At 35.0% G+C, this 24883-nt stretch overlaps 1 protein-coding gene across 4 annotated transcripts in view; it reads left to right on the top strand.

Annotated features, from left to right (window-relative positions):
* The window catches only part of VPS13B (vacuolar protein sorting 13 homolog B), a gene marked incomplete at both ends in the record, with an annotated part of 598760 nt that overhangs the window by 361273 nt on the left and 212604 nt on the right, over positions 1 to 24883 (top strand). For all 4 annotated transcript variants that reach the window (XM_084230016.1, XM_084230015.1, XM_084230017.1 and 1 more), the window contains 2 exons: positions 5905 to 6031; positions 8743 to 8886. In XM_084230016.1, the coding sequence (XP_084086142.1) occupies positions 5905 to 6031; positions 8743 to 8886 (271 nt within the window). The remainder of the gene's footprint in view (positions 1 to 5904; positions 6032 to 8742; positions 8887 to 24883) is intronic.

Here is a 24883-nt window from a genome sequence, read left to right as displayed (position 1 = left end):
TTTGATTTGTGATTAATGAAACCAGTTTTTTTGCCCCCCCAAAATTGTACCTGCAGTCATAAGCAGGGATGAAATTATTTTCTTTGTTTTTAACTCTTCAGCCTGAAAGCTATCACTTTTGTCAAGCTAATGCCTAAGTGAAGGCTGTCAAGCTAATGCCTAAGTGAAATTATGGAAGTTAGTCAAATTCCCATATTTCATAGAATAATGCCTACTGCATTCTAAACTTACTTGAATTGTATGATTTTATAATAATTCCTCTTAACTGTCATGTCTTTACATGAGAGAATGTGATTTTTCCTCCTGCTTTTTTTTTTACTACCTAGAAACTGTGTAATGCGAACAGGGATGCTGATGCAGCAGGAAGGTGAACATATCCTCAGCAGCCAGCAAATATTTTCTTCCTTAACATTTTGGCTTAGAGGCCCTAGGAAATCTGAAAAGATGGTTAACATACAAAAAGACAAAGATCTATCTTATTCCACCTTATTCTTATTTTGTATCTTACATAGTTGCTAACATAGGTCTGCAAAAACACAGGAAACATTTAAATTGAATATGCTTTTTATAAAATCATTTCCTTAATAACACTGGAAATAGAACAAAGGATGAAAAAGAATGAAAAGTTTTGAAATTAAACCCAAATTTAAATTTCTCTTATTTCCTGGGAAATTATTTTCAAGCAAATATTGATAATGTGTTATCTTTCAATATTTAATAAACATATATTTAAGCTCCAAAAATAAATAAATAAATTGAATATGATCATCATAATGCATCAGAAAATTTAATACCATTCTATATCTTGAATTACTTTGAAATAATCTTATAGTTCCTAACGTCAATAATTGTTATATATGTGAAAATAGCTAATAATGCCTGATTGAGCCTAAGCTAATTGACCAAAACGCTAAATAGCCAGGTTTCCCTTTTTGATATTTTGTTTCTAAGAGGAGCCAAACAAGATCATATCAGGAATTTATTTGAAAAAATATGTAGAATATTTGATGTATATACATCATTCCATATAATTCTGTGAGCACTGTGCCTGATGCATCATTACATGTTATTAAAGCTATAAAAATGAACTCCTGACCATCTATCCCTTGGTGGATTCTGTGTGTATGTTCAGCACACAATTTTTAATGTACTTTAAGCTAAGAAACTTTCAGAAATCTTCCTGGACTTATCCTCCTCGAAGTTTATTTTGAAATTTTTCCCTGGAAAAAGAGCTATCAACTAGAATTATATGTGAAGTTCAGATTGTAGATATAAACAACTGGAAACTATAACCAGAGCTGTTATCCATGAACATCTCAGTACAATTAAATTAAGTTGATATTTCCATGTAGATATGCACCTAAGACTTTCTTTTCGAGGTAGTAATAAATGTAACATTTGTGTTCTCTGTCATACATATATAAACTGTATTGTTGCTTTGTTTATTGGGGAACTTGTAGGGGTTTTTTTTTGTTGTTTTTTTTTCAAAAAATGAGACTATTTTAACATTAATTTTGCCAAGCTAAATTTATACTAACATTTTAAATAAATATACCTTTAAAATCATCCTCATATCAGTTTGAAGTTGTCAGAGGCATTATGACTTACAAGTTCTTGTAAGGCATGTTTAGAACCTTGAGATAAAATATTAGGTATCCCATTATCATTATTCTTGTCCTACTTTATGATTATTTTATTTAGTTAATTTTTTCTGCTAAACTGAGCTCTTTAAAAATAGGTACCGTGCATCCATTTTTGCCATTGTATTCCTAGCACATAGAAGGGGACTATGGAGCCATAGCAGGGAGTCCATATTCTCTGAATTTCATTGAGTGATAAATGCTGTCAAAATAATATAACAGATTAATAAGGATAACTAGGAGATTTCCTTAGATTGGAGCTTAGGGAAGACCTCTTCTAATATCTGAGTGACAAGAGTGAGCTATCCATGCAAACACCATTCATGTGTTACTACCAATAGTGTTCTGAGAAAAGCAAAGACCCTCAAGTAGAAATAGCAAATTTAAGGAACATAAACTTTTCATTTTAAAATTTACATTACTAACTACTGTAATTTTCTCAAATCTATTCTAGCTTACTAATTTTTTTTCTTAAACTATACCTGAAGTGCTGTTTATTCATTTACTTTTAGTAACTATATTTATATAGTTACTTTTAGTAACTATATTTTTTTCATTTTTTTTTTAAAGATTTATTTATTTATTTATACAAGCACTGGGTACAGTCAGAAGCACGGGAGGGTGAGAGAATTCACCAGAGCCAGAGCAGGGAACAGAACAGGCAGACTGATGAAATACACTGCTGAGGGGAGCAGCGGGTGGGGCAGGAGAGGTCTGCACGCCATGTGGGACCCTTGCCGGCAGCCAGGGATCGAACCAGCGCTGCAGAGGCTGTGGGCAGCTTAGCAGCCCAGCGCTCAACCGCTGTGCCACGGGGGGAAGCCCCTTTTTTTCATATCTATAAGTTCTATTCAGTTGTTTTTCAAATCTGCTTTACCTTTCCTCATGTTTTTAATTCCATCCTAGATATCTTTAATAATTTAAATAAATTAATTTTATTGTCCATATGTAGTAATTCCATTATCCAAAATTTTTGATAATGAATTTACTAATTAGGGTTGAATTCTCCTCTTTCTTAAAAAGACAAAAAAAAACCTGGGGCGTGGAGTTTGTTCAGTGGACTTTGTTCCTGAATCTTTTTTGTCAGTTTGAAGGCACTTTTTTTTAAAAAGATTTATTTATTTATGCATACAAGAGCTGGGGATGAGGCCAGAGGTGTGTGTGTTGGGGGTGGGTTAGAGGATTCGCTGGAGACAGAGTGGGGAACAGAACAGGCAGATTGATGGAAGAACACTGCTGAGGGGAGCAGCGGATGAGTAAGGAGAGGTCTGCTGCGCTATGTGGGTTGCTATTGGCCAGCCAAGGATCAAACTCATGCTGCAGTGGCTGCGGACAGCTTCATAGATTGTGTCTTAACACCTTGCACCACCAGGGAGGTCCCTGAAGGCATGTTTTTCCAGAGAGGTTTTGTGTCTATTTCTAAAATGGATGTTCGTGAACTAACTCAGGTGAAGGTGAGCTTCCTCATACCAACAAACTTCTGCTGAATTCTGACACTATATGAAGAAAATGTTATATTCTACATCTTAGAGATTCTGTTTCCCAGACTGTCCTCCAATTCAGATGCCAGTTGTAAACCCAGGCTGTTACCTGTGTTTCTACCAACCAGCTATAGATTGTAGGGTCCCACAACCCATTCTTTAAACTCAAGTCCAACTATTTACAGCTGTATGTCAGAAGTTCTCATGACCTTTTTTTCAAGTTTGATTATTTGCTAAAGTGGCTCACAGAAATCAGGGAAACATTTTACTTAGTAGATTGCTGGGGAAAGCAAGCTGAGGTTCCATGCCCTCTCCGGGTGATTACCTTTTGGGTTTCTATGAAGGCTTTGTTACATCGATATGATTGATTAAACCATACATTGTTGTAGTTGGGCTCAATTTCTAGTCACTCTTCCCTTCCCAAATGTTTAGGGATAAGACTGGAAGCTTATCTGCCTGTCACAGGGTGGGTTCTCTTGGCAATCAGCCCTATTCTCGATGCTTCCAAAACTCTTATCATTCATATAACAAAAGACACCTCCATCATTTTCAACACTTAAGAAATTCCAAGGATTTTGGAAACTGTGAGCCAGGAAATATCAGTGACCAGATATATATTTCTTGTAAATCATAATATTGCAACAGGTGATATAAATTACAGCTGCAAATGTATGTGAGGGATTTCCCATTATTTTTGATTTTCCAGGGGTGACCTGGTGGTTCCCTCACCCCTACCGCCCTATTAGTTCTCTTGCCAAGAAAGGCAAATTTTCTCCTTCGCTGTTTCTGATTGGTAGATGTTTCAGCCTTTAAGGGCCTCTGATCTAGGTGGGCAGTTCATTTAAAAATCCTTGCCTATCAGGGGAGTAAGAATTAGCCTGTTTTCTCAATAAAGCCATAAAAATCTAGAGTTGTTTGCTAGAATGGCTAAGACCGTGAAGTCATTATCAGTGTAGTTAATTCTTTGAGTTTTTACTTCCTTCTTTTGTTATTTGAAACATTAGGTTATTATCTAATGAAATATTTACCAAGTTTAATTCTTCTTGTAGTTATTTCTTATGTTTCTTTTTTCTTTGTTTAATTGGAGAAATTATATGAAAAAGCATACTTTTTTTTGGTCAGTGCTTTATTTAATGTTTGTTTTTATTTGGTTACCTGCCATCTTTTCCATTTTAAGATACTTTTAATTGTATATTTTAGCACTCCCATGTGAGAACACATCAGATGCTACATGTTTTTCATTTTGGTCATCAAATGTAATTTGAGCTATTATGCACTAATATGATGTTTCTCAGGATCTCAATCCTTCCTCTGCACTCATAGATTTTTTTTTTAAGGATTTATTTATTTATTTATACAAGCACTGGGTACAGTCAGAAGCACGGGAGGGTGAGAGAATTCACCAGAGCGGAGAGCAGAACAGGCAGACTGACGAAGTACACTGCTGAGGGGAACAGCTGGTGGCAGGAGAGGTCTGCTCACATGTGGGACCCTTGCCCAGAGGCCGGGGATGGAACTGGCGCTGCAGAGGCTGCGGGCAGCTTCGCAACCCAGCGCTCAACCACTGCGCCACCGGGGAGGCCCTGCACTCATAGATTTTAATGCTTCTTCCTGTTACCCTCTCTATTCACCAAATCTCTTAATTCTTTAAAATTGACTTTCTTGAAATTCAATGCATATGTGTCACAGAACAGATGATCCAATTTGCTTTTTTGGCAGACAACTTACAAATCTCTGCCCACTGCAAAATTAAAAAAAAGTTCTAGTATTCTTTAGACTACTCTGGTAGAAAAGAATATAGAAAGACTTGAGTTTTATCTGGGCTTTTTCATGAGATAACTTTGCCAATCCTCTGATCTCAACTTTTTGATTTTTTGATATAAGGGAATAATAGGGACATTTATAGGAAATATTAAATTAACTAGTGAGATATAAAATTATATTTCATAAAATGAAAACTAAGAATATGGTTAGACTTAAAGATTTACACTAGCACAAGTTTTGGTTTCTGAATAATATTTTCTAATTTCATCTGCCACATATGCGATATTGAAATTATTAGTGATTTTGTGTGTAAATTAGAAATATTGTGCTAAATAACTGATTGAAGGAGAGTATGTATAAAAGAAGAATTAAAATAGAGGCCAAAAGCTATTCTAGTATTAAATGACCCTTCAGACCCAATTCTGGAACCTTGTTTCCACTGCATAGGCTTTGTCTAGCCCTCAACTTCATTTCTTATTTGGTAATAATGGCACTAGTAATGATCCTTACTTTACCTGCAGGACTATTGTGAAAAAACATGGCAGTATTAAAGTCACAAAAGCCATTTCACACTCTGTATAGGTATGGACTCAGATCCTTTTAAGAAATTTTAAAAAACAGAAATCAAATATTAGGAGGATATGCTTATGAACCTTGTAAGACTGGAAATACGGGAATTGTCAAATAGAAGATCAGAAATATTAAAAGCAGGAAATTTAAAGTTCACAAATAGTAAGATTTTTATTGGTTACAAAAAGGACAATAAACTACTTTCAAGAACAAAGGAATTAAAAAGAAAATATATGGTGAAAGGTCCTAGGATGCTAATAGGAAATTGATTAAGTACATATTTTCTCTTTAATATTTTTGCTTTCATAAGTCTGGAAAGTTGTAGTTATAAAATGGTGACAATAATGTGATTCTGTCATACTGTTTGTAGTACAAAGACTTCTGCAAATATAATGAGCAGTATCCTTGAAGAGTATGAAATGGCTAATATTTTTCACTTTATCTTTTAGCATACGACGGCATCAAGAAAGAAGAGCAATTCTGACTCCCATATTAACAGATTTTTCTGTACGAATAACTGGAGCACCTGCCATTATTTTCACCAAAACGGTTTCTCCAGAAAATATGCATACTGAGGTTGGAACTTTGCTAGACTTTATTTTAATTTGCATAATGGAACAGCTCCTCTGCATGTTAGGAGTTTTCATAGTTTCAGTGCACAGGATGTCAGATTAGCTTATTTTTAAGAAGTTACTATCAAAACTAATTTTTATTGAGCTTTATCTAGTAACTGTTGCTTTACAAGTCATAATTCATTTAGTTTTCTTAATTCTTTTACCTTCTCCTACTATCCTCATTTTATAGATGAGGAAACGGAAACATAGGAGGCCAACAGAAACAAATAACTTGTCCACATTTTCATGAGTAGTAAGCAGCAGAGAATGTTATGAAATAAACTGGTGAGACTCTGGACCCTACACCCATAATCTCTATAATCTTTTTCTAATGAAACAGCAGTAATACTGATAGATAACAGCTTTCACATGGATTAACTGACCTAGAAAACTGTACAGGAAATAACCTTATTTCATTTTCACAACATGAGATACACCTATTTGTATACATATCTTATAGAAGTTAAGTGACTTTATCAGTGATTAAGTGACTTTATCAGTCTCACATAGCCAATAACTGGGGAATCCTGGTTTCTAGTCTGATCACTATGTTGTAGTGCCCATGTGCTTAGAGTAGAAATATGATCATAATGTGTGATACATCATAAACAAATTCTTCATAGAAATTTATTATGCTAAGATCTTTGTAAACTTTGACCATTCACAGGGTTATGGGCAGTTGTTATGGCAAGTTCAGAAGAATTAAAGATTGAATACATATTCTAAGCCAGCCAATAAAACTTGGCTTTCCTTCTGTAAGTTTTTAAAGAACAATTTTTTTTGTATATGCTATCTTTTTTGATGTTTATAATAGCCCAACAGAGAAGTTAAGTTAGGCATGGTATCTGTACCCACAAAAAGGTATGTAAAATGAAGTAAATCTTACCATTGTCCTCCAGTTACTTAGTAGTTACACATTAAATACATGAAATTCTTCATGTGATGCCCTATTTTTAAGCTAATGTTGCTGTGAATCAAGACACATTGGAATTACATTTCAGAGTTGCTTTTATTTCCTGTTTGGCTCGCAGAAATATCAGAATGACTGAATTATGAAGGCTTTTTTTCCTAAAAATACTCTTATTTAGATCCCAAAATACTTATCATCATGAAATTTAAAAAGTGCTTAATAAAATTCTGTCCTTTCTTAATAAACTCATTTATAATTAGATGACTTTACCAGAAAGTTCCCTATTGCCAGGTGAAATAAGCATGAAGGTAGGATCAGAAAACCTAATTCTAAGCCAACCTGTGCTTCATACTAAAGGCTGTCATTTTCATCTTCAGCCATTCATGTAAATTCTTTGCTCATCAATTTCAATTATGCATATATCAGTTACCTCATATTGTTGCCCCAGTTACACTCCTGATTATTCTTAGGATCAGATTGATCAAATGAAATGAAAGGAGGCATATGAAAAAGCTGTTTCTATAAAAATAGACATTTTCCTTGTTTTATGGCATTGACTGCTCATTCTACCAATTGTCATACTCTTTAAGCTACCAACATCATAAATCACTAATTTTCACAGTAGGTATGTCATTGTGATAGAACATAGATATCTTTAGTAAAATTTTCATCCTCCCGGTAAATATTGTAGTGACAATTTAATTTTTTTCTTAATATCTGAGTCTGCTTTTTTGTTTCTTTGCATCATTACTTGAGGAGTAAAGTAAAAGATCTAACTATAATGAGAAGTACAGGGAATAAGTGGGTAAGAAGTTTGTTTAACTGAACAAAAGGGATAATCATTTCTGACATGCTGTTCTTTATGACTTTATTAAAAGCTGCTCTAAGCTATCTAGTTAGTATTTGAGCCAGTCATAAGTCTCCTTAAATTGGTTAACACTAATAAGAAGGTTTGTTGGACGTTTCCAGCATTTGAACATTGTCCACATGCACTTCATGACAAGAGGCAGGACTTCTGCTTATTAAGTGAAGCTTCTGGATTGTTTTTCATAATGTTTTCCTCCTCTGAATGGTTTTCCAACAATGAATGTTCAAATGACTCAGTTCTGTAGAACAGCACTAGTTAAGTAGTGGACATCTATCTCATGCTGCCAAGATTTTAACAGTTTGAAGAAAAAGTAAAACTAATTAATCCAGCTCTCTCTGGCTTCAGCCTTCTATTATGTTATAAATCTTTTGGACTATATCCTTTTGAGAAAACTCAGACCATCCACTTGTGATTCTAATTGCCTGCCCACAGTTGCCTGTTTGCATATGTCTCTCCAACTACATCTTTACGATATTCCAAGTACTCTAGTATTAGTGAATACATTATCCTTGCAGAACACTTAGTATTTGTTGGTTTGAAAATGAACAAGATTTTGCTGAAGAATTACATCATCTTGTATATATTGAAACAGTGATAGTGGTTTGTTATGAAAAGGTCATATATAAAAGAAAAGATGAAAAAGTCTTATTGTTTGTTTCTCTGTAACTAGCATAGGGCCTGATACATAGCAGGCCCTTATAAACGTTTATTAAATTAATCCATTACATTTTGTGAAGTGATTGGTCACACTGTTTCTATTAGTCTCATTTACATATGAACTTGAGTCCTCAGGAGACTTCCTCAAAATAATACAGGTCAAATAAATAAGAATGATAAATTATCATCTAATGACTATCGGGTTATTTATCTATATCCAACCTTTTTTATCCTTCAGGAGATTTTAGTGTGTGGCCATTCCTTGGAAGTAAATATAACCACAAACCTGGATTTCTTCCTAAATGTGGCTCAAGTTCAACTCTTACATCAGTTAATAGTAGCAAATATGACTGGACTGGAACCATCAAACAAAGCCACAGAGGTAACTATTACCTGATTTTGATTAAACTTAACTGCATTTCTGCCAACTTTACATTCATAATGAGAAGAGACTATAATGAATGCTTTGTACTAATTATTCTATTGAATACATTTAATTTTATTCAAAATATGATCATAACTCATTTTGCCTTAGTGTTCCTTATTTTTTTAATTTCTTCTTTTTCTCCAGTAATTTATCATACACCACTGCAGAATTGCTGCAGCCTTTCTTCAGAAAACCCTGTTAAAAATGGATTTTATTACCCTGCTGTAATTTTTAAATTTACAGTGCAAGAAACCTGGTATAGCTTTCACTTACTCATATATGTTACAGAAATAGGGCCTCTTTTGGAAGTGAATTTTGTAAGAGTACTATGGGAATATCTTCAATAAATAACTTCTAGAGCATTCTTTTCCCATGCTCAGTGAAGAATGGACATAATCATAGAAGTTGAATGTCTGCCTAGAATTTTAATTTTGATCCGGTGTTCATTGGAAGCCTACAATGTAACCACAAAACATGTCAGCATGAAACAAAGAATGCTGCTTGTTAGATACTTTCAAGATATGTTTATTTTTGTTTCCATATTTTGTAATCATATATGATTTTTGGAGTAAATCTATAAAAACTCAAGTGTAGGAGCTGTTTATCTTTAAATAATACATTGCCTTAATTTTTTCTTGTTTTAGACAATTGTATTCTTTTAGAAGGAAAAGGAGGTATTGCTAAGAGCTGCTTGATGCTAGGCCATGTGCCAAGTATTTTCATATAAGTTAGGTCATATATCTTCAAGCATGTAATCACAACCACCCTATGAAGTGGTCATGGGAGTTATCACCATTTTAAGCATTAGGATCTTGGGTCTCAGAGTCAGGAAGTAATGTACCTGAAATCATATATATATATATATATATAAGAGATATATATATATGAAAATATATATATGTGAAATCATATATATAATATACTATATATATTAAAAAAATAGATGGAGCTGAGATTCGAATTTAAATCTTTCACTTCAGTGTTTTTTCCATAGCTCGTGTACTGTAACTGCTACATTTGTCTTTCATTCTGTTTAAAAATACCTAAAATGATGAAGCTTTTAATTTTCATAAATAGAGATTCTCTAACTTTATTATCTTAATATGCATGATATCTGTACGTTACCTTTTTTAAGGATTATAAAACTATATATTCTCCAAAAAATACTGACTTTTTCTCAATATACTTTAGGCAGTGCTTATAAATGGAATTATATCATATGAAAATAAGCAAAACAAAGAAATTTCCCTGTGGCATTTTTAATGAAGTCCTTGAATCAAGTTGGGTTGGGAAAACATTTAAATTCCTGTATTATTTGTGCCAATTTAATGACTCTCATATCAGTGAAATTTAGCTTATATATTACTGACATGTCTTAGGAATTTATACAACTTAAGCAAAATGATTGCTACTTGTCTAATTAGTTCTAATAACTAACTCATATAGATTACTAGCAACCATTACTTCAGTGTTGTTATCCTCAGTGTCATAAATGTCAGCTACACAGTTTTTGCTATTCTAGAAATGTTTTTCTGACCCTTTGCTCCTTCATGGAAGTGATATTAAAAATACATCATTTATAATGAAAAATGGTTAAGATAATAAATTTTATTTTTTGTGCATTGTACCACAATTTTAAAAAGAAGTGTAATCTTTATGAGAGAGGGTAACTTGGCTCTTCCCTGGTCTCAGTGGGGTATGTCTGTGAAATTCAGTTCCTCAAGTTATCAAGTTGTGGGTGTTCACAGTATGCCACCTTTTTTTGTTAATGTAGAAGTAATGTTTTAATAATCTTTTCACATAATTGGGAATATTAAGTTTTGACACTAAATATAAACTATGCAAGTAGTAGTTTCTCAAAGATTATTTGCAAAGTCAAACCTGAAATAATATCATTGAATAGTTCCTATACTGTTATATTAATTCCATGGGTTACTCTCACATACTGAATTGGATCTTGTATTAATGTATGATTTTTATTTTTATGTTTATTTTTTTTGAGGTAACATTGATTTGCATCATTGTTAATATTTTGACAGTATAAGGATTCCTACCACCAAAGCATTCATAAAGCAGCACTATAACCCATTGTGCTCCTCCCTCACTTTGTGCTGGCCCCTCTCTAAATAAGTGAGCCTTTATTATCCTTTCAATTTCCATGGGATTTTTAGTGATATCACTCATTTGTGTTTGTTTGTTTTTGTTTTTTTTTTAATACAAGCACTGGGTACAGTCAGAAGCGTGGGAGGGTGAGAGAATTCACCAGAGCCAGAGCGGGGAACAGAACAGGCAGACTGACGAAATACACTGCTGAGGGGAGCAGCGAGCATGGCAGGAGAGGTCTGTCACAGCATGTGGGGCCCTCACAGGCAGCAGGGGATCGAACCGGCGCTGCAGAGGCTGTGGGCAGCTTCGCAGCCCAGTGCTCAACCACCACGCCACCAGCCACCAGGGGAGGCCCTCATTTGTGGTGTTTTTAATTTTATTCCTCTCTCCTTTTTTTATTTTTCAGTTAGCCTGTCTAGAGGTTTACTGATACTCATCTTTTTGACAAATTAGCTTTTGGTTTCATTGATTTTCCTTTGTTGGTTTCCTGTTTTAAATTTTACTGATTTCTGCTCTAGTTCTTGTTACTCATTTCCTTCTAATTACCTTGGGTGGTGGTTATATTTTGCACAGCTTTTGACAAGGTTTCTTTTGAAAGATTAATTTTAATAACTTTGGGAATATGGTGGGAAATTTTTGTTAGTGGAGGAAATATATCTACACTATAAACAGAGGATAAGAAAAAATAGACAAATCCTTGGAAATAGAAGTATAAAGAATGGAATAATCTAAGCATTAATTCCAAAACCAATGTGTAATGTTAATTTTAATTATATGGGTCACTGATGTATGATAAAAAATTCAGATTCACTGCTTAAAGAGAAGTACTGCAAATAACAAAATGACCAGCTAAGGGCTCAGGCAAGTTATTTCCCATCTTGACAAAATTTTTGTAGTATTTTCACTCTGAAAAATGTATTTTAGATGGGATTTAGCCAGTGAATGAAGTAGCCTGCATTTGTACTCTGATTTTCATTGTCCCCTTCAAGCATTGTGACATCCATGTGTGTTGACTCCAATAATATTTACTGTCCTTTTAAATTAATGTCTTCTCATCTCTTATAAATATTATGACAGTGTTAATAAGTACATGAGAAAAAAATTAAAAAACATTTAAAACTATATTTTTTAAGATTTATTTTTTATTTATACAATAGCAGGGGTACAGGCCAGAGGCGCGGGAGGGTGAAAGGATTCACTAGAGACAGTGGGGAACAGAACAGGCACTGCTGAGGGGAGCAGTGGGCGAGACAGGAGAGGTCTGCCACACCATGTGGGAATCTCCCTGGATGGCTGGGAATTGAACCTAGCTGCAGAGGCAATGGACAGCTTCACAGCGCTGTGCTCAACCCGCTGTGTCACCAGGAAGGCCCTAAAACTAATTTTTAAAAAGCCAAATTCATTCCATATTCCAAAGTATAGCCAGACCTTGGAGATATTATGACTTACGTTCCAGACCACCACTCAAAAGTCAGTATCACAAAAAAGGTGTGTCACTTGAACTTTTTGGTTTCCCATTGCATTGTAAAGCTGTTGCCCCTGTACTATCTTCTGTTAAGTTGCATAAGCATTATGTATATAAAAACCAATGTACATGCTTTAAAGGTACTTTTTTTGCTGAAAAATGCTAATCATTATCTGAGACTCAAGTGAGTTGTAATCTTTTTGCTGGTGGAATGAATGCCTTGCCTCAGTGTTGATGACTGATGACTGATCAGAGTGCAGTTGTTGAAGGTCAGGGTAGCTGTGGGAATATCTTAAAATAAGACAACAATGACATTTGCTACATTGACCCTTGCTTGAAAGATTTCTCTGTAGCATGTGATGATGTTTGGTAGCATTTTACCCACATTAGAGCTGCTGTCAAAACTGCAGTGAATCCTTTCAAACCGTGCTGTTGTTTTGTCAGCTAAGTGTATATAATATTGTAAACTCTTTGTTGTCATTTCAACAATGTCCACAGCAGTAATAAGATTTCATCCCAAGAAACCATTTTATTTGCTCATTCATAACAAGTAACTTTTATCTGTTCAAGTTTATGGTAAGAGTGTAGTAATTCAGTCACATCTTCAGGCCCTACTTCTAATTATAGTTCTCTTGCTATTTCTTATATCTAAAGTTACTTCTTTTGAAACCTTGAACCCCTAACAATCATCCATTTGGGTTTGACCCAATTTCTTTCAAATTCCTGTTACTGTTTATCTTTTGATCTCCTGCCATGAATCACAAATGTTCTTAATGGCATTTAGAATAAACTTTTCCTGAAGGTTTTCAATTCATTACCCTGACTCATCAGAAAAATCACTATCTATGGCAGCTGTAGCCTCATGAAATATTTTGCCTAAATTATAAGACTTGAAAGTCAAAATGATTTCATGATCCAGGGACTGCACAATGGATGTTTTGTTAAAAGTCATGAAAACAACATGACTCTCCTTGTATCAATATATTTCCATCAGAGCTTTTAGGTGACCAGGTGCATTGTCAATTTGCAGTAATATTTTGAGAGGAATCTCTTTTTCTGAACAATGAACTTAACCACGTTTAACTCTAAGCTGTTTCTTCTAGTATTTGTCTCCATAATTCAGAAAAAAATAAATGCATTACCATCTGTTGATTTATCTTAATATTATCTAATTGCTTGCTATTTATTGTTAATGAGGAGTCCACCTTTTACTCTTTTTTTAAAGATTTATTTGTTTATGCATACAAAAACTGGGGTGTAGGCCAGAGGTGTGGGGGTGAGAGGATTTATCAGAGACAGAATGGGGAGCAGAACAGGCAGATGTACTGAAATACACTGCTGAGGGGAGTAGTGGCTAGACAAGAGAGGTCTGCCGCACCATGTGGGTTGGCTCCCTGGCTGGGGATCAACTCATGTTGTAGTGGCTGGTGATAGCTTCATAGTGCTCTGTCTTTAACTTCCCTGCAACCACTAGGGCAGCCGCATCTTTTACTCTTTGTTGTATGTCTCCATCTTCCCAGTATTCTTATATCATACTTTAAGTCAATATGAATTGTTTATTGCATAGTAAAGTAATATGTGATTTTATTTCCAGTCTTCATACATTTTGTTTTATCTTGAGTTTAAACATTGCCACATATTTAATTTTCTCAGTTTTTTAAAATCTCTGCATCTTCTTTCTTCTTTCATTTAACTTCATCTCCAGCTCCCACCTAATTGTCCATAATTCCTGACAATTTAATTTTTCACACTTTGAAACTTATAAGAACATTTCTAAGTTTTACCTGAAAAAAGTACCTTTTCATCCTCCATTCTGTACTGGTAGTTCTCTAGACTGCCACTTGACACAAAAGAATGAGATTAGAGAAAATTGTATTTTCAGAGGTTAATGTAAAGAGTTTTGGAGAAATTATAAGGTATCAAATAAGAATTTTTTATAAAAATGAATAAACTTGCCAAAGTCTTTATCCCACATAAAATATTATGTATTTTGAGTTCATAGTAGACACAGAGAACACATGTGAACAGATACAGTTTGATGATGGGAGCTGGTGTGGGAGAGGATGTTGCTGTTCTAGCTTATCTTGCTGCCTTCTAACTTGAGGTAGGTGTGAAATGAACATGCCAGACCAGAGGTTACAACCATCTGTATTTAGGAAAGGAGATAGAGACTTTGGGTGCTGTGCATGTAGAGACTTTCCATTGGTGTTTCTCTGATAATGATTTCCTTTCAGAGGTAACTGCTTGGTTACTGTGTGTAACGCTGCAATAAATAAGGGCTCCAATAAAATAGGGATTCACTCAGAGCCATTTGGATTAGAGGTCCTGGGAGAAACATGCCTGGAATTTCTTAAAATCTAGCCTGGAAAAGATATTAAATATTTTGCTGCTTATCTTTTCCAAGGGAAGAACTTAGGCACATTGAACTGTCACACCTGCCTAAATTTTAGTTAGGACTTCCAAATATTAAAATAGTGTGGTTTACCCCTGATAAGTTTCTGCTGCGAGAACACTTCATAGTTATCTAAATGAAGATGCTAAATAAACATCATGAAAAACAAAAACTAAAAATTTATTTTAGGGCCTCCCTGGTGGCGCAGCGGTTGAGCACCGGGTTGCAAAGCTGCCCGCAGCCTCTGCAGCACTGGTTCTATCCCCAGCTGCTCCCCAGCCACCAGAGGAGGGTCCCACATGGCGCGCTGACCTCTCCTGCCGCCCGCTGCTCCCCTCAGCAGTGTACTTCGGTCCTTCTACCTGCTCTGCTCCCCGCTCTGGCTCTGGTGAATTCTCTCACCCTCCCATGCTTCTGACTGTACCCAGTGCTTGTATAAATAAATTAAATAAATAAATAAAAATAAATCTTTAAAAAAATTATTTTAAATAAATATAAGATTCTATAACATAACATTATTTTAACTAAATATAAAATGTATTTTTAGTTTCATGCTGATATTTATCCATTATTGAATTTTTAACCAGAAATTCAGTCAATGAATTATATTCCTTATGTGGTATTAAAACTTTCTATTCAGTCTTGTTCAGCAGTATTCGTTGAGAGCTTATTATATACCAGATATACTGGTTACAGACTGACAGAGGTATGAAAAATAAATAAACTGTGACCCCGCTCTCTAGGATTTTAAAATCTACTTGAGAAAACATAAACAAATGAACCAACTTATAACTAAGAAGCAAAGCAATAAATGAGAAGTGTTATATTGTAAAGGGCTTTGAATACTAGACTGAAATGTTTTAAGTAAGTAGTCAGTAAGGGGGAGTTGAAATTAGTTGAACTAGAGATTAATCTGAATAATAATAGGTATGCTTTGAAGCCAAAACCATTGTAGAATGAACCTCTCAGTTGTACTCACACATTGATAGTAGGTTTATGATCTTCAAATATAAGTATCAATGTTACAATGTTATTTATATTTTCCCTATTTTAACAAAATATATTTCTTTCTACTATAGTATCAAATTATTTCAATTAAGATTTGAAATATCTGTTGCTTATATTACCCATTGTTTCCAGAAACTACAATTTTTCTATTTAAATAAAAAGAGCACATACTTAAAATTTACTAAATAGAAGGGTGAGAGGGCTAAGATTGCCCTGGGTTATGTTCATTTGACTGCAGTAATTACCCTGTTATTCCTGAATAGCAAGTAATCATCTTATTAAGCCTACTTACAGAGGTAGTATATGTAAGGAGTAACACATGCTCATTTTCAAATCAGTGTTTAAGAGTAAATAAGACTTTTGTAGCAAAATAAAAACCATATTTTTAGGGGCAAAGAATAGAACCACATCATTGGGGATCTGAAGGTGGAGGTTCTTTGATCCAAATACTACATATCCTGGAGAAGAATGTCGACAACTTACAACAGTAATTACCTTTCTTCTTCCTCCTCCACCTAACCACTTGGTTGTAGCCACTTCCGTAGCTCTCCTTTGCTTTTAGCGTTGAGTACTTTCTCACTTGGTAACTTGTCCCATGCATTCTTGCTCTCTTTAATAACTAAAAATTATGTTTCTTCACAATAAATTCATTTATAAAAAATTTACTTTAGCTATCATAAAATTACTTATTCAGTGTTTCTTCACTATTTCTAAAGTGACAGGTATTTTCACCAAAGTAAGATTTCTGTTTCACCAGGTTTTTTATTGTTATTTATATATTGGGCCTCTCTGAAACTATCTAAAGAATAAAAAACAATATAAATTACTATATCCAACTGTCTGTGAAGCATGATAAAATTAAATTTTAAAAAATGTTAGTTAAGCTGGCCAGAACAGGTCAAGTCCAGTTAGCTCTAGCTACATCTTCAGTCAGTTTCTGTCCTTTCAAAACCTCTATTCCATCTCATCCCACCTCATGTTCTTTTGTAATAATATTTCTTCCTTTCCCTGCTAGGTTATAAGTCTTCACACTCTGAATTCAATTCTGCTACTTCAAAAACTTCTCCTTCCTCATTTACTTTCCTCAATTTTCAAAGATGTCTTTTAATATATTCCTCATGGTCTATAAAAATGCTTTTATATAAGGAGGAAAGTGCTAGGAAAATAGATTATAACTAATTCATTAGTATCTTTTTTAAGTAAAAAAATATATAAATATGCTGGCTGTTCAAAATAACTGAGAGTCTATGGTTTGCTTGGTTTTCTGTCAGTTGTACTTTTCTAACAAGCAAACTCTGGACTTTCAATTAGTGTTGCATAAAAGAATCAACATTTTAAGAATATTAACATCACAGCCATGGGAATGTATATAATTCTCATCTAAGATTTCATGCATTTTAAAATTGCTTATTTCCAGAACTTTGGCTCTACATCAAAGGTTTTCTGCAACAAATGACTAAAAATCCTTTTACATAGTATAGAAGTATATAAAATAAACACCAAAGCCAACACCCAATAATCTTCCTTTAAAGATTCCTAGGCTTTAGCAAATGTACCTCAGGTGCCCTTTTACCTTTCTTTCTAAATATTGACCCATTCAGAAATGCATCTTTGGTAGCCCAGGGGAAAAGGAAATATTCTACATTTGAATGTTGTGGTGATTACACCACAAAACACATTTTTTTTTAAAGATTTATTTATTCATTTATACAAGCACTGGGTACAGTCAGAAATGCGGGATGGTGAAAGAATTCACCAGAGCCAGAGCGGGGAACAGAACAGGCAGACTAATGAAATACACTGCTGAGGGGAGCAGAGGGCGTGGCAGGAGGTCTGTCGCGCCATGCGGGACCCTCGCCAGCGGCCGGGGATTGAACCGGTGCTGCAGAGGCTGCGGGCATCTTCGCAGCCCAGTGCTCAACCACTGCGCCACCAGGAGAGGCCCCACAAAACACATTTTTAAAAATCCTATCCTACTGTGCATTTTAAGAGTGAATTTTATTATTTACAAATTATGCTCCAGTAAACCTGTCTTTAAAAAAATGTTCATCAGTCAAGAACACAACTTTGGAAGATGTTAAAGTATGCTGTCAACAGTGATTTCCACTAATGTCGGAATATCATTATGCTGACATTCTGACATTTGCAAGCTAAATATCCCTAAGCAGTGTTCTGTGGAAAATTAATTCATTTAAAAACTTAAAGAAGTATTTTAAGAATGAGATGTTCCATTAGTTATAGAACCTCTATTGCTGCAAATGTACATAAGATGTTGATAAGTTGAATGACTTATAATGAAAATTAAAAATTAGCATTCCATATAAAATATATAACCTTAAAGTAAACTTTACATAGATATTAACTGGTTGAACTATAATTGGTTTTCAGCACTTTATTTTGGCAAAAAAGTTTTTATCATGGTATGCCAAGATAAATAGGTCTGCCAGCATTTACCTCCATGCAGCAAATGTCTATTGTACATTTACAGAAACAGATAATAAAGGAGTGTACTAGATAGTTTCAGTATTTTAGAAATAGCAGCACAGCAAGTAATAGATATATGAAAAAAGGAACATTGTTTATAATGTTCATATAACTGAAAACAACTACCAAGATTCCGATGGACTAACAAGTATGTAAAAGCAAGAAGGAATAAGAGTAATAGATGAAATAGATTATTTAGTCTAGCTAAATGATCATAGTTTGTGAGTGATAATATCAACTAGTATAACCTTTTTAGACTGTATTTTGGTAGTATGTCTCAATAGCAATAAAATTCTCAAGTTTTCCTAATAAGTTTGCTTCAAGAAAATATCCTAAATCATCACTAGAAATATAGGATACTTACTTATAAAGTCATATTTTCTAAAGTATGTTATTTTTAAGATAAGTATATATTAAATGTTCAAATGTATATGTCACCACTAAAACTGATGGTATGAGGTAGCTGTAGAAATATTGCTGTTATAATAAAATTGAAATTAAAAAATATATATATAACTTGTTTTAGGATAGCATTGTATATAACTCTTCTAAGAAGCAAGAGGACAATATGACCTTGTACTTAGACATCCATCACATTGAAAGATTTATAAACAACTTTTCTACCCTAATTTCTGCTAGACTTTGTTGTTTTTAGAAGGCAAAGTGAATAAATAGGGCTAACTTCAGTTCAGGCTTAATTGTTAAGTAGAAGAAATGTGTTGTCTCTTCCTTTTTTCTTTCCCTTTTGTTGGTTACCTATGCTATGCTCAGTTCTGGCTTTTTTTTTTTTTTAAGATTGTTTTATTTATGCATACAAGAGCTGAGGTACAGGCCAGAAATGTGGGGGGTGAGAGGATTCACCAGACATGGAGTGGGGAACAGAACAGGCAGAGTGACCGAGACACATTGCTGAGGGGAGCAGCGGGCATGTCAGAAGAGGTCTGCTGCGCCATGTGCGTTGCTCCCTGGCCAGCTGGGGATTGAACTGGTGCTGCAGAGGTTGCGGATTGCTTCCTAGTGTGGTGCTTAACCCCTTGCCCCACCTTGATCCTTGATTTCTTAACTGTTGTTGGGTTATTTGCTGACACTGTGTATCCAGAAAAAAATTTACCCATCTTGTTATGCTGCTTTTTGTTTTCTGATGCAATAAATATTAATAGTAACTTTAATAACACAATTACCTGGAAGACTGCTCTTTGCTCAGTCAATCAGCACCATGTGCTAAGAAGGAGAAGAGGAAAAGGATAGAGAAGAAAAATTCCTTTGTGTAGTATTTTGGCAGTTTTCTTCTCATTGTTTCTTAAATCATAGTGATTAGTAAAGATAGGCAGAAGCTAACATACTTACTTTTAATGTTAGTTCATGTTTATATTTCACAAATAGTTATTTAGACTATCAGTTGTTCTCAGAGCTGTCCCACTGATTGTCATATTTGAAAACTGAATCCTAGAAGAATGGAGTGATAAGGGTAATTGAATAAAACCTGGAAAAGAACCTAGGCATACTGGCCTGATCAATTACCATCTCAAAAGCAAAAGGAAAGTGTTGGGATTGGGTGGCAAAGTAGTTCTCTGCATGCAGAGAGCTGCCGGCAAGAATTTATCTAGAGTTTTTAAAACCTAACTAGAATTTATTCCTTTATGATCTTTGATGGAAATATAAGGGCTTTTCTTTTAAAGGAAGGCCTAAAGGGTCTTTCTGTGAATGACCACAGAAACTGCCACTGTTGCTGCTAAACACAACCCTGGAAATGAAGACCTACTATCCAATATAGCTTCCTCATATCAGCGGACCCTTCATATAACTTTCTAAATATAATCCTTTCTTCTCTATTAACTTTTTCTTTAAAGTAATATTCTTTTGAGTTGTTTCTCCAGCTGTGATATCTCTGACTACAAATAACAGAAAATCCAAAGAGTAAGGAAATGACTGACTCTCATAACTTTGAAATCCAAAGGTAGGGAAGACTTTAGAGTTATCTCAGCTTCTATTTTTCTGCTATAATTAGCCTGTGTGGTGGCACTGAGGCTGTAATTAAGTTCCTGGCTCCATGTCTACACTTTACACCATCCATTATTTCCCAAAGTTGTCTTTCAGGGGTGAGGAGGTTTCCTCCCAGAAGTTCTGAGAAAACCTCTTTCCATGAATTTTTAGGCCAAATTGGGTCACCTACCCATTCCTGAACCAAGCCCTGTGATTTAGGTATTTCCCTTTGTATTTGACTTAGACCTGAATTTCTTTTTTTTTTTTAAGATTTATTAATTTATGCATACAAGAACTGGGGTACAGGCTAGAGGTGTGGGCGGTGAGAGGATTCACCAGAGATGGAGTGGGGAACAGAACAGGCAGATTGACTGAAGTACACTGCTGAGGGGAGCAGCGGGCGAGACAGGAGAGGTCTGCTGCCCCATGTGGGTCGCTAGCTCCCTGGCCAGCCGGGCATCGAACTCATGCTGCTTATTGCTTCACAGTACTGTGCTTAACCTGTTGCACCACCAGGGAGGTCCCTAGATCTATATTTCTGAACCAATTACAGGAAGGAGATCTATACACCCAAGGGTCCTGGGGTTGGGGTTAACTTCCCCTGAGACACATAGATTGGGGTGTTTTTGATGCTTCATGAAAAGAAATAGGAGTGCTCTAAGAATGGGGGAAATTAGAATGGATGATGGGTATATAAACAATGTCTACTTCAATTATTTGGGTTTGTTTCTTCCTCTTTTAGCTTTAGGATCACTATTAAAATGTTTGACCTTTTAGTGTAAGTTGAGCCTTTAGTGACCTGTTCTGGAACTTAGTCAGGTTCCTTACCCCTCTATGGCTATTTCCCAGTTGGAACTTCATAAGGATTCAAAATAATGTAGTAAGGGACTTAGCATATAAGGTGTCAATAAATAAAAGTAATTGGCATTAACATTTTTGTTGGTTTTTAAAATCATAAATAGTAAGTGATATAAAAGTCCTTTTTTTTTCCTGCTGAAACCCATTTTTTCCCTAGATAATTATTAATTTAGAATGTGAACAAGTAAATGTCATTAGAGCATCTATGGGATTGGTATACATATGCTTACTCAAAGATGCTTTTTTTTAATGTATATTTGAAAAATTTCATGATGATGTGTTGGGGGAAAATGAATTTACAGGAATGACATTGTTACAGTAAAAACATCAACAACAACAAAGTCAGTGCAGCCTAAATAACAATTTAAGTAAATTGCTACAATGATACTGTCTATGTCTCAAACATTCCATCTCTCTATGAGGAAAAGCATGATTTGACATTCTGAGTTTCCGGACTTAGAATTGCTTGACATTAGCAATTTTATATGAGCAGCCTGTGACACAAAAGAATAATGAAGTACGTATGAGATCTCACTAAAAAAGCTTTGGAACTAGCCTCTTAGAGATAAAGGAATAGGAGGAAAAGAGGTAGATAGAAGCAATTGGAAAAGTGACTTTTATTCACTGTTATTCATGTGTCAGAGGCTCAGTGGTTATGAGAATGAATAAAATATCTTCCCAATCTTTTTTTTTAAGATTTATTTTTATTTATTTATTTAATATATTTATACAAGCACTGGGTACAGTCAGAAGCGTGGGAGGGTGAAAGAATTCACCAGAGCCAGAGCGGGGAGCAGAGCAGGCAGAAGGACCGAAGTACACTGCTAAGGGGAGCAGCGGGCAGTAGGACAGGTCTGTGTGCCATGTGGGACCCTCCTCTGGTGGCCTGGGAGCAGCCAGGGATCGAACTGGCGCTGCATAGGCTGCGGGCAGCTTCGCAACCCAGAGCTTAACCGCTGTTCCACCAGGAGGCCCATCTTCCCAATCTTGAAAGAGCATATACCTTATATCAGAAGATATCCCCATCAGTAAATAATTATAGAGAAGAAGTTCCATAATAAATTTGTGTACGAGAGTTTGGTACAGAAAGTCTTACTAAAGGGTCCTCAGAGGTCTTCCAGAATCCTTTAGTTAGGGGAAAGTTATTAAAGTTTGACTCTGTTTCCCAAGGAGTTTTATCATTTAAGAACACAGAAACTTGTAGCTAACTCATCAAGATTTGACAAGAAATGTTAATTCCATCTCCAAAAAGCAGGCACCTACCTTCCTTTGTCAGCTGAATTCCTAGGTTTTCTGCATGTGGTGATATGATTGAGAAAAGTTACCTGCATACCCTCTCTCCTCCAGAATTAAAAATAAAAGATCATCAGATCAGGACAAGGTCTTACAAAATAAATAGGCAATAGTCAGGGCCAAAACCTTGGCATTAATCCCCACTGCCTTCTCTTTTCCCTCTCCTGCCATATGTCATCATTCTCCTCTCCTACTGGCTATGTTTTAAACATCTCTTCTGATCCAACATTTTAGAATTGCTCCAATGGACGCTTCCAGTAGTGTATAGCCTGGCCCACTTTTCATTGCTATTTTTGCTTTACCATGCTGCCACCTGTTACTTTACCAGCACCTTTTTGGTTTTGGTCTTGGGTTTTACTGACTGTTTTGCTGCAGAATTTACTGTAATAGAATCAGACACTTATATAAGTAATTTTTGTAATCAGTGTCTAGGCAGCTCTTAGAATGGCTTGGCATGAAAGGCTGAAGAAGCACCCACATACTCAAAAGTTTTTCACCAATTAATGAGGTTATTCAAGAAATAATCATTCCTTTATGTAGGATAGTGGGATACATGGATAAACAAGTGAGCAAAAATAATAGGAAATTCATGTGTAAAATTTGGGGCAATGCAATAATATCATTAGCTTCTAACATTGGTATATAACTTTTTACAGTCCATGAAACTTTTTCATTTATATCATTTAATTTAATATCACACCATCCCTTTAAAATATGTATTTTCTTCATTTTATTAATATGTTGTCATCATTAAAATCAGGTAAGTGAAAGAGCCAAGGTCTTCTAATTCTAATTCCAGAGTTATTACATCCTCCCCACACTTTTATTGAATCTAGGGAACAAAAAACTATAAACACATTTGTTTTTGGCAAGTGAAAGGCAAGTAGGAACTTTTCCTAACTCTTAATTGGTAGACTAGAAATCCAGCTACTGCAGTGAGAGAAATGTTGGCTCTAATAGGTAAGCATTATTTTATATATGATCCTCCAATACTGTTCTAGCTAGAATGTTCAGAAAATAAAAGGCCATAGTTTTTATTTTTAATCTACAAATAAATTATGATGAAAAGAATAAACAGAAATTATAATTCCTGGATTATGGTATTTGTGTATGAGGGTAACGTGTTCAAAGTGGAACTCCTGATCTTTCTCCTCCTCCAAACGTACTCCACCCAGTCTTTTTTCATATCAGTCATTGACAACTCCCATTTTTCCAGTTGCTGCAGCCAAAATTTATGAGGTAATACTCACCTCCTCTTTTTTCTATTATACATCACATCTAATCTGTCAGGAAATGCTCTTGACTCTAACCTTCAAACTATATCCAGAATTTGATCTTTCTCACCACTTTCACTGTTCTGACCTATCACAAGCCACTTACCTAGATTACTAGGGCAGTCATCAGACTTGACTTCTTTTTTTCACCCTATTCTCCCTGCCTCACATTCTCCGCACAGCAGCCAGAGTGTTCTTTTTAAACCTAAGATCAGTCCTATTGCCACTTCAAAAGCTTTCTTTCACTGGCTTCTGTTTCTCTCAGAGAAAAATCAAAATCTTTACAATGGGCTTTCCAGGCCTAATAAGATTATCCTCCCCCCATAGCCCCCCGTGATCGCCTCTCCTACTTTTTGTTCCCCATTGCCTGCTAAGCTCTAGCCTCACTGTTCTCCTTGCTTTCCTTGAACATGCCTGGTGTGATTCCTGCCACCAGGTTTTTGTAGGGCTTTTTCCCAGCAGCTCAAGTCCATATTCAAATGCTCCTGCCACCATGACTACTCTATATAAAATTGCAACTTCTTCACAATTTCTTCTTTACCCTGTTCTTAATTTTCTCATATCACATAGGATTTACTAATGTACATGATTAATGTATTTTATTTATTCTCTTATCCTCTCATAGTCTCCATAAGGACAGTTTTGGGGATTTGTTTTGTTTCATTTTGTTCAAGGATATATCCCCAGCACTTAAAATTACTGCACAGAGTAGGAGTTCAGCACCAGTTTATTAACTGAATAAATGATGGATTATATTTAATGAATTCCTTTAAGCAAAGAATTTGCAGCTATTGAGGCACTGATGCATTGCTGATTGTGATAGCAATTGACTAAAAATGAGCCCTATATGACAAAACTACTTGTAAAGATGATAGAGGTGAGAGGGCTGAACAAAATTAGTTCAATCATAAAACTACTCAAGTAAACTGTTGGTCTTTGTTTTAGAAAGGAAAGGAGGATGTATATGAAATTGCTTGAGGGTTCCTAGATATTATTTATATAGCACTTAACATGATATAGCTTTCCCAGATCTGTAAAGAAACCAGATATTTTGCATTCATTCATTCAACAAGTGTTTTTCAATATAAC

Source organism: Talpa europaea (assembly GCF_964194135.1).
Source record: "Talpa europaea genome assembly, chromosome: 3".
NCBI lineage: Eukaryota > Metazoa > Chordata > Mammalia > Eulipotyphla > Talpidae > Talpa > Talpa europaea.
The sequence above is the reverse complement of the archived record's forward strand: the minus strand, read 5'-3'. Positions and strand labels throughout refer to the sequence as shown.